A 15,621-nucleotide genomic window follows, 5' to 3' on the forward strand; every position below is an offset into this window, starting at 1 on the left:
ACAAGTCAGGAGCGTGATGGAATACTGTCCACTTGCCTAGGTGAGTGCAGCTCCAACAACACTCAAGAAACCCGACACCATCCAGGCCAAAGCAGCCCATCTGATTAGCACCCATCCACCATCTTAAACATTCACTCCCTCCACCACAAACGCAAAGTGGCAGCAGTGTGTACCGTCTACAAGATGCACTGCAGCAACTCACCAAGGGTGCTTCAACAGCACCTTCCAACCCGTGACCTCTACCATCTAGAAGGACAGGGGCAGCAGATGCATGGGAACACCACCACTCCCAAGTTCCAAATCATCACCATCCTGACTTGGAAATATATCGCTGTTCCTTCATTATCGCTGGGTCAAAATCATGCACTCCCTCCCTCACAGTGCTCTGGGTGTTCCTACAACACATAAACTGCAGTGGTTCAAGAAGGCAGCTCACCACCACCTTTTCAAGGACAATTAGGGATGGGCAGTGCTGGCCTATCCAACGCCACTCACATCCCTAAAAAAATGTAGCCTGACCAATACTGATCCCCCATCAAAATCACTAAACTGATGATCTGGTCATTATCTCAATTGCTTTTTATCCCGCCCTGCTCTTTTGGCTGCTGTTTTTTCCTGCATTACTTCAGTGATTATGTTTCAAAAGTACTACATTGGCTGTAAAGCATTTTGGGACAAGAAAGTTATAAAAATGCAATTTTCTTTCTTTCTTTCTTCTTCAGATCACAAGGAATAAAGAATGTTATTTGCCAGAAAATGTAAAAAGAAATAATTGAAAAAAACTTAACTGAAGAAATTGGAGATTTTCTACATAATTAATTGAGTTCCTGTACAATCACAAGAGCACATAGTCAAGAAAATGAATACAAGGTATTCAGCAGGAGGGAAGTCATATATCTGTGATAAATTTGGGTACTAAAATACTGGGAGGTATAAACAGTAGGGCCCTCCGTTTAACATGAAATGCATCCAAAACTCACAACTACTTGATAGTAGTGACTCACGGCTCTTGTTTTGAAGACGACATGGGGGAATAATTTGTCTGTGCACTATTTCCAATAGAGTCACTAACCCATATTTTTACCCCTTTATATATCATCACCAATTTTTAAGTGAAAGTGAAACAGTCAGCCAGATTGTTTTTAAAATAAGGAAGGAAGGAAGCTGACTGCTGGGGGATCTAGGCATAGGCTAAAGATCAATGAATGAAAGGCAAGGGAATGAATGACATGAAGCAAGACATGAAGCCAAGTCCCATGAGATGAGCAGCTCAGCTATTCCATGAGATAACTTTAGTTCCTGTCAGGACACGGTGAGCTGTGGAAAGGGAAATTATTTAAGAACACCAGACCACAGTAAATCAGAGGAAATGTGACAGTGGATGAATATTCTGGAGTATTTTGAATCAGAAAATACTAATGCTGCCTTTTCTTTCAGTATGCTCACTGGGTGGCATATAGCCCTTGATAGAGTAGATCATACATCAGGAATCGATTTTACTATGGTAAAAGTGCAAGTTGCTGTTGCTTTGGTATTATCTGATCTTAGATGATCTGTTAATTAACTCAATGATCTCTCTAACATTTTCCAATTTTGATGAAAGATCATTTACCAAAACATTAACTATGTTTTTCTCTCCACAGATGCTGCCTGGGTGTTTTTCAGCCTTTTCGGGTTTTCATTTCAGAATTTCAGCATTCATGGTATTTTGCTTTTGTTTATTAGTAATGACAATTCTGTTTCTTTTTCTCTATGTGCTCTTTAAAATGTAAATAAAAATCATAATTATTTTAGCCTGTCACAGCTCTACACTATGTGGTCTACTCCTTTGATTGAAGAATAAAATGCAATGTTTTGAAATCGCTCTGTGCCTGGGAGACTTAGCCACTGGGAGTATGTATTGACTTTGTATTTAAAGTACAGGTAAGAAATTTAGCTCTCCAGCACTTGTTTTTTGGGTGGTATGAAATCCCTTTGAGTTCTGCTATGGTATGCATGACCCACACACACACTGTTCACACACACACACAGAATCACAGTGCAGAAGAGGCCAATTCGGCCCATCGAGTCTGCACCGACACATTGGGGAAAATCATGCTAGACACCACAATGGTGAGGTATTAACATGTGCACAATGAATGACTGTTGGAAGTTCACAGAGCAGGAAGATCATCATATCGATCAGTGTGCTGCTTTGAGCCAGCAGTGCCAACACTCCAGTTAAGATCCTCTCTCAATCTCACACAGCTGAACACACATTCAGCAGCACTAATTAAAGAGATTATCAACTACTTACAGGTCAGTTTCTAGATTTATTTTAGGTTGCTGCTATTTGAACTGTGGCTCAGTTGATAGCACACTTACCTCTGCATCACAACGTCTTGGTTCAAGTCCCATCCAGGGCTGGAGCACAAAAATCAAGGCTGACACTCCAGTGCAGTACAGAGGAAGCACTGCACTGACAGAGTGCTGTATTTCAGGTGAAACATTAAACAAAGGCCCCATCAGCCTGCTCAGGTGGTTGTAAAGGATCCCCTGGCATTATTTTGAAGAAAAGCAGGGGAGTTATCTCTGGTACCATGGCCAATAATTATCCCTCCATCAACATGATAAAAAACAAATTGTCTAATCATGACCACATTGCTGTTTGTGGGAGTTTGCAGAGCGTACATTGGCTGCCATATTTCCTACATCTCAACAGTGACTATACATTTCTAAAAACTACTTCATTGGCTATAAGGCACTTTGAGAAATCTAGTGGTCATGAAAAACACTATGGGAAGAATTTTCCGGTTGGGGAGCGGGGCTGGGGCCTGCTCGCCGACATGTAAAATAACGCGCGGTGACTTTGGGCAGGCGTCCCGATGTCACCGCGCATCATTTAGATTTTCAGTTCAGCGGACACGCAGCCGAGTCCAGTAGACCCGGCGGCCTTCGCATTTTTCATGGAACCTCATCCACGGGCGGGTTGAGGTTTCATGAAGTGTTTAAAAATTCAATAAAAATTTTCAAAAAAATTCATTGACATGTCCCAGCTCACGTGACACTGTCACATGAGGGGACATGTTTTAAAAGTTTCTAATTTCTTTATTTAGATGATTAAAACCTAAACAAATCTCCCTGAGGCACCTCTGTGCCTCAGGAAGATTTCTGAGCTCTTTCGCGGGCATGCGCAAAAGAGCACAGGCCCCGACTCAGGGAATCCACTCCACCCCAACCCGCACAGGGAGTGCTCAGCGCTTCCGGGCAAGCGTCACGCTGGGCGGGCCTTAACTGGCCCGCCCACGTAAAGCGGCGGCGCGGACCCGATCAGGCTCGTGCCCGCCCCGGCCTGCCCTCGCACAACCCCCCCAACGGGGGAAAATTTCTGCCCTATGTAACTCAAGTCTTTCTTTCATTTTCTATGGGAAGAATTTTCCCCCTGTCGGGGGGCAAGTGCAGGAGTGGGTGCAGGCAGGCGTGCTTCCGATCGGCGGCGCGCCACCATTTTAAGCGCTTCCTTTGTGGGCGGGGGGGGGGGGGGGGTTCCCTCAGCCAGGAGTGGGCTCTTTCGCAGCCTCAGGGAGATCAGCTCAGAATTAAAACTTTGAGGGCAAATGTTGGCAACGTTTCCCTGGCATGTCCCCTCATGTGACACTGGGACATGTCCATCATTTTAACTCAAACATTTATTAAATATTTAAAAACCCTCATGAAACCTGGATGAGGTTTCATGCTTTTTCCGACGCCCGCCAGGGCTCCCGGCCTGCCCGCCAGCTTTAAGGGCAGGTCCATTAATTATGTTAATGACTTTTTAAATGGCCTCAATAGGCCGTTGAAAGGCCATCGGGCGCACAGCTGATTCGGCTGCGCCCCCACCGACCTGAAAATGGAGATGACGCGGGGCGACGTCGGGAGTTCTACCCAACGTCATCCCACATCATTTTACGCATCGGCGAGCAGGCCCTGCCCCCTGTTTGCTGACCTAAAGATCCTGCCCTATGATTCTATAATTGGTGCTCCCTATAGATGTTTCAAGTTGCAAAATTCTATCGGGAGCATTTGGTAGGTGCGAAAATACTTTTTTCTGACTTCAAGGCTTCTGCACAAGCCAGCTGTGGCCAGACAGAACAAACAGAGGTCTTGCAGAGCAGGACAACCTGCTAGAAGAGGGAGTGGAGGAGAACAGCTTTAAACGGAAGGCTATGTCTGGGGACACATTTTCAGTGAGGAACAATGAGCGAGTCCTCTGCAGCAGGGTACGTATGCATCCTCATCATCTGCTATCCTTTCCCCCTGACATGGCTAAAGGCCACTCATGCCCAGTTTCTCACCATGAGCAGAACCCATCTCTGTGCTAACCTTTAAAATATGCGCAGTGCCCGAGCTGGGAGTTGCAAGTGTGAATTCGAGTGATGGCGCGTCTTTATCATCACTGTTCCCTTGCTGTTCCTCTGCTGTTTGGCAAGATTGAAGTTCTTGAGTATCTCAAAGGAGAAAGATGGTGCAGACTAGTTTTCATCAGTGCAAGTTAGCTTTACATGGCTCAAGCAAGCTTTTATGATATTGGCTCCTACTGATGAGACCTGCTACTTAACAGTGTGGTTACTGCTGGCTCAATGCTGAAATTACTCAAATCAGCTGGCAGTATGAAGTTGGCATACTGCCTGCACTGCAATGAATGAGAGCGACTATCCAAATTAGCTTCCCATGAACTTCGAGCATGTAATTTAGTGAAACTTTCCAATAGTTCCTACACAACAATAGTAATATTTCAATAACACGTCAATGGCTGTCAAGCTCTTTGGGATATCCTGGAATTGTGAAAGACACAATATAATACAAGTTCTTTTGCTTCTTTCATTAAGTAGGACAACAACTGGCCTTGGGTCACTAAACCTCCACAAGAGCAGGTCAGATAAAATGCAAAGCCTGCAGATGGTAAGCACAAAGTCCAATTACAAGAATTGCTAAGAAATTTGTGAAAGGAAAAATGGTACTTTAACAAATAAAAGGTTACACTTTGCAATATTTGGAAAGCACTGTGGGAGAAATTAGTACGCACTTCAAAGGATAAGTCTGACAGGAAAATGAGAACATCTATATTAGGTATTAACTCCACAGAACAGAAAGGACCAAGGTCACTCTCAGCTAAGGCAGCAACTGATGCGCTGCAGTTGGCCACAGTATCTCTGGATTATAAATTGACCTAGACTCACCCGCTTGATTGCTACGCAGTAACCCATACTGGGTAATATACGGAATCCAGTGAGGCAGGGCTGTCAGGATTCTGTGCTTGCTGCCTATGCTCATGTCTGAATAAAGGCAAGTTGAGACATGGCATTGCAGTGTTGAACCCATGCCCCAATGGGAGGCAGCACCTTCAAAAGCTGAAGAGTGAAAATCAGAACAATTGCTTCCAGAACATAAAATTGTGAGACAGCCTACACTACTTGTCTAGAGGTTACATTCCAGCAAACTGACACCCCAATGATTCAAGGCAATATAGCGATGTATTCACAAATATATAAACATGCTGCACCAAGGGGGGAATTAAAAAGTCATCAGCCGTATAAAAGACAAATAAACACTGACCTTGTGGAAATTTCCATAAAAGAGTTTCTTCACATCTTCATTGTCAAACGTGATGGTCTGAGACTCTCCTCTCTCATCCTTGTTGAAGTATGACAGTGTTTTACTGTTGCCTATGGTTTGGGGGAGAAACATTAATAGGTGTTACTTTGTTATCGTGTATTAAGTGAAAAGCACTCCCTATTGAATTAATCCATCTCTTAACTGTACAGGGAGAGTGTTCAGTATGATGAAAACTTTAAAACACCAGGAGAGACTGGTAGGAAATTGGTAAATGACATTCAGGCAGACTCTGTATACAGAGAGTATTTAATTATTGAAATAAGTTTAATCAAAGGGCCGTGAGCTGGAATAGTAAAATTGAGATCTGGGGAGAGAAGGGAATTAATGAATGTGGGTCGGTGGGATAGATAGATTTTTGTTAGGTAAGATATCAAGGGATACGGAAATAAGGCAAATTAAGGGAATTAAGATACAGCTCTGCCATGATTTAATTGAATGGCAGAGTAGCCTCAAGGAGCTGACATCCTAATCCTAATCCTGTCCCTGTGTTCTAAGAAGCACTGAACATCTGGGACCAAATGGCTTTCTTGGGACAGAAGCTCCCTAAGTGCTCCTTGGATCTCATGCCATCCTTGGATTTCATAATTTGGTAAGGTTTGGCTAAATGCAACCAAGAAAGGAATTTTAAACAAGGATGGGAACTTGTAAATCCCATTACAGAAACTAGTTAAATGGACCTGGTTCTTGGAAATGAGGTGGGCCAAGTAGGTCAAGTGTCATTGGGGGAACACTTAGGAAACAGTGATCATTGTATTGTACATTTAGGATGATGATAGAAAAGGACGATAGACAATCCAGAGTAAGAATAATTAACTGGAGAAGAGCCGACTTCAATGGGGCAAGATCAAAGCTGGGCCAGATAGACTGGAACGAAAGATTGGCAGGAAAAGCTAGCTGAACAATGGGCTACCTTCAAAAAAGAATTGGTTCGGGCACAGTCAAGGTATATTCCATCGAAAGGGAAAGGTAGGGCAAACAAATCTAGAGCTCCCTGGATGAAAAAGGAGACTGAAAGTAAGTTATAGAAAAAAAAGTGCGCTTATGACAGGTGTCAGGTAGAAAATACAATTGAGAACCAGGAGGAATACAGAAGGTTCAGAGGGGAGATGAAAAAGCATATTAGAGAAGCGAAGAGGGATTATGAGAAAAGACTGCCAGCTAACGTAAAGGGGAGTCCCAATGTATTCTATAGACATATAAATAGTAAAAAGCTGATAAAAGGAGGAGTAGGGCTGATTAGGGACCTAAAAGGGAATTTACAAATGGAAGAAGGGGCCATGGATGAGTTATTAAATGAATATTTTGCATCCGCCTTTACCAAGGAGGTAGATGCTACCCAGGCCATGGTGACAGGCGTGGAAACTCTGTCACTGGAAGGATTCAAAATTGACAAGGAGGAAGTGTTGAATAAACTGTCAGTACTTAAACTTGATAAGGTACCAGGACCAGATGAGATACATCCAAAGATATTGAAGGAAGTGAGAGTAGAAATTGCAGGGGCACTGGCCGTATTCTTTCAGTCTTCCCTAGACTCAGGGGTGGTACCAGAGGACTGGAGAATTGCACACATTATGCCTTTCTTCAAAAAGGTTGTAAGGGTAAGCCCAGCAATTACAGACCAGTCAGTTTAACTTCAGTGGTGGACAGGATCCTAGAAACAATTATTCGAGATAGAATTAATAGTCACATGAAAATATATGGGTTGATAAGGAAGAGCCAGTATGGATTTCTAAAGGGGAAATCATGTTTAACTAACTTGCTGGAGTTTTTTGAAGAGCTAACAGAAAAGGTCGATGAGGGCAATGCTATTGATGTGGTGTACATAGACTTTGAAAAGGCATTTGACACAGTGCCACACAACAAACTTGTGAGAAAAGTTACTGCTCATGGAATAAAAGGGACAGTAACATAGATGCAAAATTGGCTGAAAAATAGGAAGCAGAGAGTAATGGTCAATGGGTATTTTTCAGGCCGGAGGAGGGTGTGTAGTGGAGTTCCCCAGGGGTCGGTATTGGGACCCTTGCTTTTCTTGATAGATATTAATGATCTAGATCCTGGTATACAGGGGACAATTTCAAAGTTTGCAGATGATATGAAGCTTGGGAGTGTTTTTAACTGCGAGGCGGATGGTGTGGAACTTCAAGAGGATGTAGACAAGTTGGTGGAGTGGGCAGATAGTTGTCAGATGAGGTTTAATGCGGAGAAGTGTGAGGTGATATATTTGGTAGGAGGAACATGGACAGACAATATAAAATAAGGGGTGTAATTTTGAAGGGGGTGCAGGAGCAGAAAGACTTGTGTATATATGTGCATAGGATCATTGAAGGTGGCAGGAGAGGTGGAGAGAGCAGTTAATAAGGCATATAGTATCCTGAGCTTTATTAATAGGAGAATAGAGTACAAGAGCAGGGAGGTTATGCTGAATTTATATAAGACATTCATTAGACCTCAGCTGGAATATTGTGTACAGTTCTGGGTGCCACATTATAGGAAGGATGTGAACACATTGGAGAGAGTGCAGAAGAGGTTTACAAGAATGGTTCCAGGGTTGAGAAACTTCAGATGAGGATAGATTGGAGAGGTTGGGACTGTTCTCCTTGGAGAGAAGAAGACTAAGAGGAGATTTGATAGAGATGTTCAAAATCATGAGGGGGCTGGACAGAGTAGATAGGGGGAAGCTGTTCCCACTCATAAAAGGGTCAAGAACAAGACGGCACAAATTTAAAGTGATTTGCAAAAGAAGCAAATGTGACGTGAGAAAATACTTTCTCACACGAGTGGTTCAGGTCTGGAATGCACTGCCTGGAATTGTGGTGGAGGCAGGTTCAATCGAGGCATTCAAGAGGACAATAGATGATTATTTGAATAGAAACAACGTGGAAAGGAACATGGAAAAGGCAGGGCAATGGCACTGGGTCATAATGCTCATTTGGAGAGCCAATTTAGGCATGATGGGCTGAATGGCCTCCTTCTGTGCCGTTAAAATTCTGTGATCTGTGATTCTATTTTAAAACATACCTGGCAGGAGCACGTAAAATGCTACCCATGTGTCTGCCAGTTAAAAAGAAAATCTAGGCAACTGTCAGGAATAAGGTAGTGCAGTGGATGTTGTGTACATGGATTTTAGCAAGGCATTTGACAAGGTCCCACATGGCAGATTGGTCAGGAAAGTAAAAGCCCATGGGATTCAGGGTAATGTGGAAAATTGGATAAAAGGTTGGCTTTGTAACAGGAAACAAAGGGTAATGGTTGATGGATGCCCTTGTGAATGGAAAGTTGTCTCAAGTGGTGTTCTACAGGGGTTGGTGTTGGGGCCCTTGCTGTTTGTGTTATATATTAACGATTTGGACATGAATGTGGGGGGCACAATTGGGAAATTTGCAGATGACGCAAAGATTGGCCGAGTAGTGTAGAGGATAGCCATAATCTCCAAAACGATATAGATGGGTTGGTGGAGTGGGTGGTAAAGTGGAAGATGGATTTTAACATGGAGAAGTGTGAGGTCATACATTTAGGGAGGTCAAACAGTTACAGGAATTACACAATAAATGGGAATATACTAAGAGGGGTAGATGAAGTGAGAGATCTTGGTGTACAAGTACACAGATCCCTGAAGGCAGCAGTTCAAGTAGACAAGATTGTAAAGAAGGCATATGGAATGCACTCCTTCATTGACAGAGGTATAGAATATAAAAGTAAGGATATAATGTTGGAATTGTATAAAACACTGGTGAGGCCACAACTGGAGTATTGTGTGCAGTTCTGGTCACCACATTACAGGAAGGATGTAATATCTCTGAAGAGAGTACAGAGGAGGTTTACAAGAATGTTGCCAGGGTTAGAAAAGTGTAGCTATGAGGAGAGATTGGATAGGTTGGGGTTATTTTCCTTCGAACAAAGGCAGCTGAGAGGTGGCTTGACTGAGGTGTACAAAATTATGAGGGGAATAGGTAGAGTGGACAGGATAAAATTGTTTCCCTTGGTGGAGAATTCTAGAACCAGGGGACATAGATTCAAGATAAGTGGCAGAAGGTGTAGGGGGGACATAAGGAAGAACTTTTTTAAGCAGAGGGTAGTGGGTGTATGGAATTCACTGCCCAAGTTGGTGGTAGAGGCAGAAACTCTAAACTCTTTTAAAAAGTACCTGGATCTGCACCTTAAGTGCTGTAAACTGCAGGGCTATGGGCCAGGTGGAGGAAGGTGGGATTAGAAAGGGCACCTGGGTGTCCTCGGGCTGGCATGGACAAGATGGGCCAAATGGCCTCCTTCTGTGCTGTAATTTTTCTATGGTTCTATGAGGAAAGGTCCTGTGTCTCAGCAGAGACCAACAGCTCTAATATCCAACCACTGACAACTAATGGTTTGTGTATTAGGAAGCACAGCTCACCATCTAGAAGTACTCCAACTTCTGGCTTGTAATCTTGGTCCGTGATCTGCCAAATGGCGAAAGGCTCAGAGGTAGTTGTTGGAAGGAGGCGGAAGAGCATCATGATGGTATAGGTTAGCGGCAGGCCATCAGGGTGAACTTCTCTGTTTGATAATAAAAGACATTTTATTGACCAACCATGAGGTAATTAATAAATGAAAGACTTGGACTGCTACAGCACATTATTATATCCTTTGGAAATGTTCACATACAATTAGTTAATTTTGAGTCACCATAACTACTGCTGGAAATGGAGAGGAAGTTAATTATTTTAGTTTTGACCCTCCTGGACTTGTCTGATTATTTCTAAGGAAGTCACAAAGGAATTTCTGACTGAGCAGCCCTCATTTGGTAACAAATCTATTAAGGGAAAAGGAGAGCTGGGATATGGGAGCACGATTCAACAAAAGGATGGGGAAAGTGAACGTGGACATTATAGTCTCTGTTTCTCTTGGGGGAGAATTTTCTCCCCGGCAGGGGGTTCGGCGGGCGCGCCGCCATTTTATGTGGGTGGACCAATTAAGGCCCGCCCAGCATGATGCACACCGGGAAGCTCTGAGTGCTCCCTGTGTGGGCGGGGGGAGCAGGCTGAGTCAGGGCCTGCAGAAATCTCCCTGAAGCACAGAGCTGCCTCAGGGAGATTAGTTTGATTTTTAAGACATGTCCCCTCATGTGACAGTGTCACATGAGCTGGGACATGTCAATGAACTTCAATAAAAACTTTCACTGAATTTATAAACACTTCATGAAACCTCATCCCGCCTGTGGGTGAGGTTTCATGATAAATGCGGAGGCCACCTGGGCTCTTCGCCTGCCCGCCAACCTTAAGGTTGGATGGGCAGCTCCATTAAGTATTTCAATTGTTATTTAAATGGCCTTAATAGGCCTTTGACTGTTCAGCGGGGGTGCAGCCGACTCCGGTGCGTGCCCGCAGAACTGAAAATCGGAATGACGCGCTGTGACGTCGGGATGCACGCCCGAGGTCACCTTGCATCATTTTACACATCGATGAGTGGGGCCCGGCCCCGCTCGCTGACCTGAAGATTCTGACCTTGGTTACATAACATAGGCCAGACCATTAGCCATTTTGTAGCCAACAAGATTGTGAAAAAACATAATAAATTAATCTCTGATGGTTCAGAAATATTGGCTAAGACAGCAGAATCGCACAATAACTTACATTTATATAGTACCATTAATGTAGGAAAAAGTCAAATGGTACATTATACATTATTTGGATAAAAACTGACCACAAGCCAAAGAAGGAGATATTTCTCTTTCAATGGGATATTTAACATGAATTCATGTACAAACATTTGAGCCTCCAGTTTTTCCAAAAAATGTCTCTTAAACTGCAGCACTCCCTCAGTACGGCACTGGAGTGTCAACTTTGATAATGTGCTCAAGCTTTGATATCCATCATACACATGGGGCAGAATTTTGCCGTTGGCGAGTAGGGGACGGGACCTGCTCGCCAACGTGTAAAATGACATGGGATGAAATCAGGCAGAACCCCCGATGTCATCCCAGCCCATTTAAATTTTCAGGAAGGCGGGGGCGCAGCAAAATCAGCTGCGAGCCCGCCGACCTGTCAATAGCCCATTGAGGCCATTGACAGGATCATTTAAACAATTAAAGGACCTGCCCGTCCAACCTTAAGGTTGGCGGGCAGGCCAGGAGCCCCGGCGGCAAATATGATAAAACATGAAACCTCACCCATCGGCGGGATGAGGCTTCATGTAGGGTTTTAAAAAGTTTAATAAACTTATTATGTAAATTTTGAACATGTCACATGAGGGGGACATGTTAGGGAATTTTTTTTTCTATTTTTCATATTTTTTAAAGTGTCATCGATCTCCCTGAGGCAGCACTTAGCCTCAGGGAGATGTGCGCTCTTTCGTGCGCATGTGCGAAAGAGCGCACTCTCGCATTTGGGGAATCTCCCCCCGCCCGCACAGGGAGCGCATAGCGCTTCCCACCGGACGTTACGCTGGGCGGGCCTTAATTGGCCCGCCCACATAAAATGGCAGCGGGGCCTGCTTCTCTGGTGGGGATCGGCTCCCTGCCCGCCGGAGATTGGGTTGGGCCCGCCCGACAGGCAGAAAATTCTGCCCGTGGTGAAGTATATAAATCCTTCTGGTTATGATTGCCAAATTACTTGGGGTTTCCATGGAGATTTGTTTCGAGCAAAATATTTTTCTTCCAAAATTCTCAAATTGGCGAAAATAGCAAGTATGAAATACTGCCATGTTTTACCCTTGTATCTATTCGTGTAAATTCGCAAATTGGGAGAGATTGCATGGTATGTACAGTGAAAGGAAAGCTCTAGCTAAAGTGTATTAGTGCATCACTTCAATCTTGAACAGATGAAACTATGACGATTTTGTTTAAATTTCAGGATACACACCTCTACTTTCCTCTCAATTCCCTTGTTTACTTGAAGCTGCAGTGCAATTGTGGTTGAGAATCAGAAACAGGCCATTCAGTCCATGATGTCTAGACTAGTGCCTTTCTTCATATGATTTTCACTTTCCTGTTTGCTCACAGGATCCTTTCATATCCTTTTTCTTCAAGTAAAAAAATCCTTTGGAAAGGAGTTTATAGACTCTGCATCAAAGGAAAAGTTTTTTTGCAGAAAATTCCATAGTCTAAGCAGCTGGCTAGAGGAAATTGAAAACCTCAACTCCCAATAGGCATTTAAAGCTGTGAATGGAAAAGATATGACCTCAGTATAATGTCTCATCTGAAGGACACACTCAAAATGCAGTGCTCCCTCAGTGCTGCACTGAAGTGTCAATCTACACTGTGTGCTCAAGTCTCTGGAGTGGAGCTAAAGACACCAGCTTCTGACTCACCAGTCAAGTGTGCTGTCAACTAGGTCAAGCTGTATGCATCTCTATTTGTTGGCTATTTTCCCTTTAATACCATGTGTTTTAATACTTGCAGCGTGCCTTTTAACTGGCTTATCAAATGCCTTCTGAAAATCCATATATACAACATCGCCATTCCAGAGACCTTGGCCAGGATTTTCCCCTCGGCGATTTGGGGGCGGGGCCCGGTCGCCGAGGGGAAAATGACGCGGGATGACGTCGGGAGGAATCCCCAGTCCATTTAAATTTTTAGGAAGGCAGGCGGACAGCAAAATCAGCTGTCCGCCCACCGACCTGTCAGTGGCCAATTGAGGCCATTGACAGGCTAATTAAAGTAATTAAAGACCTTAAGGCTGGCGGGCAGGCCAGGAGCCCCAGCGGGCTCCATATTATTCATGAAACTTCATCCACTGGCAGGATGAAGTTTCATGTCCGTTTTGTAAAAAATGAATAAAGTTTATGTGTTCTTTATTAACAAGTCCCATCTCGTGTGACATTGTCACATGAGGGGGACATGTTAATAACTTTTTAATGTTTCTATTTTTAAAGTTTTTTCCACTGTCAGTATTCTCCCTGAGACAGGACTTTGCCTCAGGGGGAAGTGCGCTCTTTCGCAATTTGACAGATGGGGATTCCCTTCCCACCCCCTGGAACAGGAAGCGCATAGCGCTTCTTGTCAAGGATGCTGCTGGGCAGGCCTTAATTGGCCCGCTCACTTAAAATGGCAGCAGGCCCCGTTTCAGTGGCAGGGGTCAGCTGGCCGCCCGCCGCTGGGGTCCGCACGCCATCCGAGGGCAAGATTGTATAATCTATGCAACAACTAACTCTACCCCACTAGTTGATCTCCTGTGAGTAATAGTTTGATTTCCTGAGAGTAACTTCTGCATAATAATCCCATGCCTATTGACAATCAAGCAAGTCGGATATCTAATAGGTTGAATCTATCTTGTGAATTCATCCATCCATCCATGTGCACTATTCAACTGTGATCTGCTGCCTTCCACAGGCAATAATCAACCTCAAACCCTCTTTGCTACTGGCAGAGAAACACTAAATGCCCAGATTTTGTGGTTATAATGGCAACAAAACTGTCAGTGTTCACTGTCATTACCAACTTCTTATGTCTGCAAATGTGCAATTAAACACAGGAATCCAAAATTGTTGTCAGTGATTCCCTGATCCTTCACATTTCTACAGGGTGCACGGTTGAAATCCCCACAGATGGCAATCCTTGGAAACTGGTAAACAGATGAAAACCTCCTCATTGTTAATGGGCTGTAACTGGTTTTTTTATGGTTTACTAAGTCATAACTACTGCATAACATCTAATCCTGGAACGCTAATTTTTACATTTGTTAATGTCCATTATGATAGAAATTCCATAGCTTTTTAACAAAATATTTTTTCAAGTGTGTTTATAATATTTCATCTTCTAATGACGCATGCCCCAATCTTTATTTTGCTCTCTGGAAAATTGATAAAATATAAGATAATCAAGTCCACTTTACTTAGTTTGCTGCCTGTGGGAATTCTTTAATGTGATTGGCTGTTCAACCTGCCTGCTGTCATCACTAATGCTGGATCCTTGATTTGATTTTCCTTGACTTGATGCCAGGTTCAAACTAACATCAGAAAAGGTAAAATTTATGCCACAGATATCACTAGGGGAAAAATTTTCCTGCTGTTGGGGGGGGAAGTGCAAGAGCGGGCACGCCTCCAATTGGCGCCCCTGATTGGGGGCGCGCCGCCATTTTATGTGGGCGGGCCAATGAAGGCCCGCCCAGCGTGACGTCTGCCAGGAAGTGCTATGTGCTTCCTGTGCAGGTCGGGGGGGGGGAATTCCCTCAGCCCGGAGTACGCTCTTTCGTGCATGTGCATGAAAGAGCACACAGATCTCCCTGAGGCTGCATTTAGCCTCAGGGAGATGAGCTCAGAATTAAAATTTGTAATACAAATGATAGAAAAATTTCCCTGACATGTCCCCTCATGTGACACGGTTGGGACACGTCCATTACTTTTATTGAAACCTTTACTAAAAATTTAAATACCCTCATGAAACCTTATCCCGCCCGTGGATGAGGTTTCAGGCTTTTTCCGAAGCCCGCCAGGGCTCCCGGCCTGCCCGCCAACCTTAAGGTTGGACGGGCAGGTCCATTAATGACTTGAATTAGTTTTTCAATGGCCTCAATAGACCTTTGACAGGTTGGCGGGCGCACAGCTGACTCGGCTGCGCCCCCGCCGACCAGATAATGGAAATGATGCAGGCTGACGTCGGGGGTTCCACCCAAAGTCATCCCGTGTCATTTTACACGTCTGCGAGCGGGCCCTGCTCCCGCTTGCCGACAGGAAGACCCTGCCCTAGATCTTTGTCGGCAGCTTTCTTTGAAGTAAGCAGTGAGCATTGTCACTTCACTGCTGACTGCAAAATCTGGGCCATTAAGTATCATGGAGTATTTAATTGCTTCAGTCAATATTTTTCCCTAGTAAACTCAAATCTAACATTTGTAGGACTTAATCAACTCAAATTCAATCCTGTTGTTGGGTGAACTATATACAATGTTAAACGAGAGTAAAAGATTATGCAAAACTGAGCAATTTAGAAGAAAAATAGGGTGGGTTGCCCCTATAGTGATATCAGAATCCTTGGCAAATTATTAAAATAATGCAAGAGCTGAAGTTGAATATTCGTAG

General features: G+C 43.9%; 1 protein-coding gene across 3 annotated transcripts in view; it reads right to left on the minus strand.

Moving 5' to 3' along the window:
- Positions 1–15,621, minus strand: part of col12a1a (collagen, type XII, alpha 1a) — a 273,614-nt gene that overhangs the window by 85,210 nt on the left and 172,783 nt on the right. For all 3 annotated transcript variants that reach the window (XM_078557493.1, XM_078557491.1, XM_078557492.1), the window contains 2 exons: positions 10,022–10,164; positions 5,575–5,684 (listed from right to left, as the gene is read on the minus strand). In XM_078557493.1, coding sequence (XP_078413619.1) covers positions 5,575–5,684; positions 10,022–10,164 — 253 coding nt within the window. The remainder of the gene's footprint in view (positions 1–5,574; positions 5,685–10,021; positions 10,165–15,621) is intronic.

This window comes from Cetorhinus maximus, chromosome 14 (genome assembly GCF_964194155.1).
Source record: "Cetorhinus maximus chromosome 14, sCetMax3.hap1.1, whole genome shotgun sequence".
NCBI classification, from domain to species: domain Eukaryota; kingdom Metazoa; phylum Chordata; class Chondrichthyes; order Lamniformes; family Cetorhinidae; genus Cetorhinus; species Cetorhinus maximus.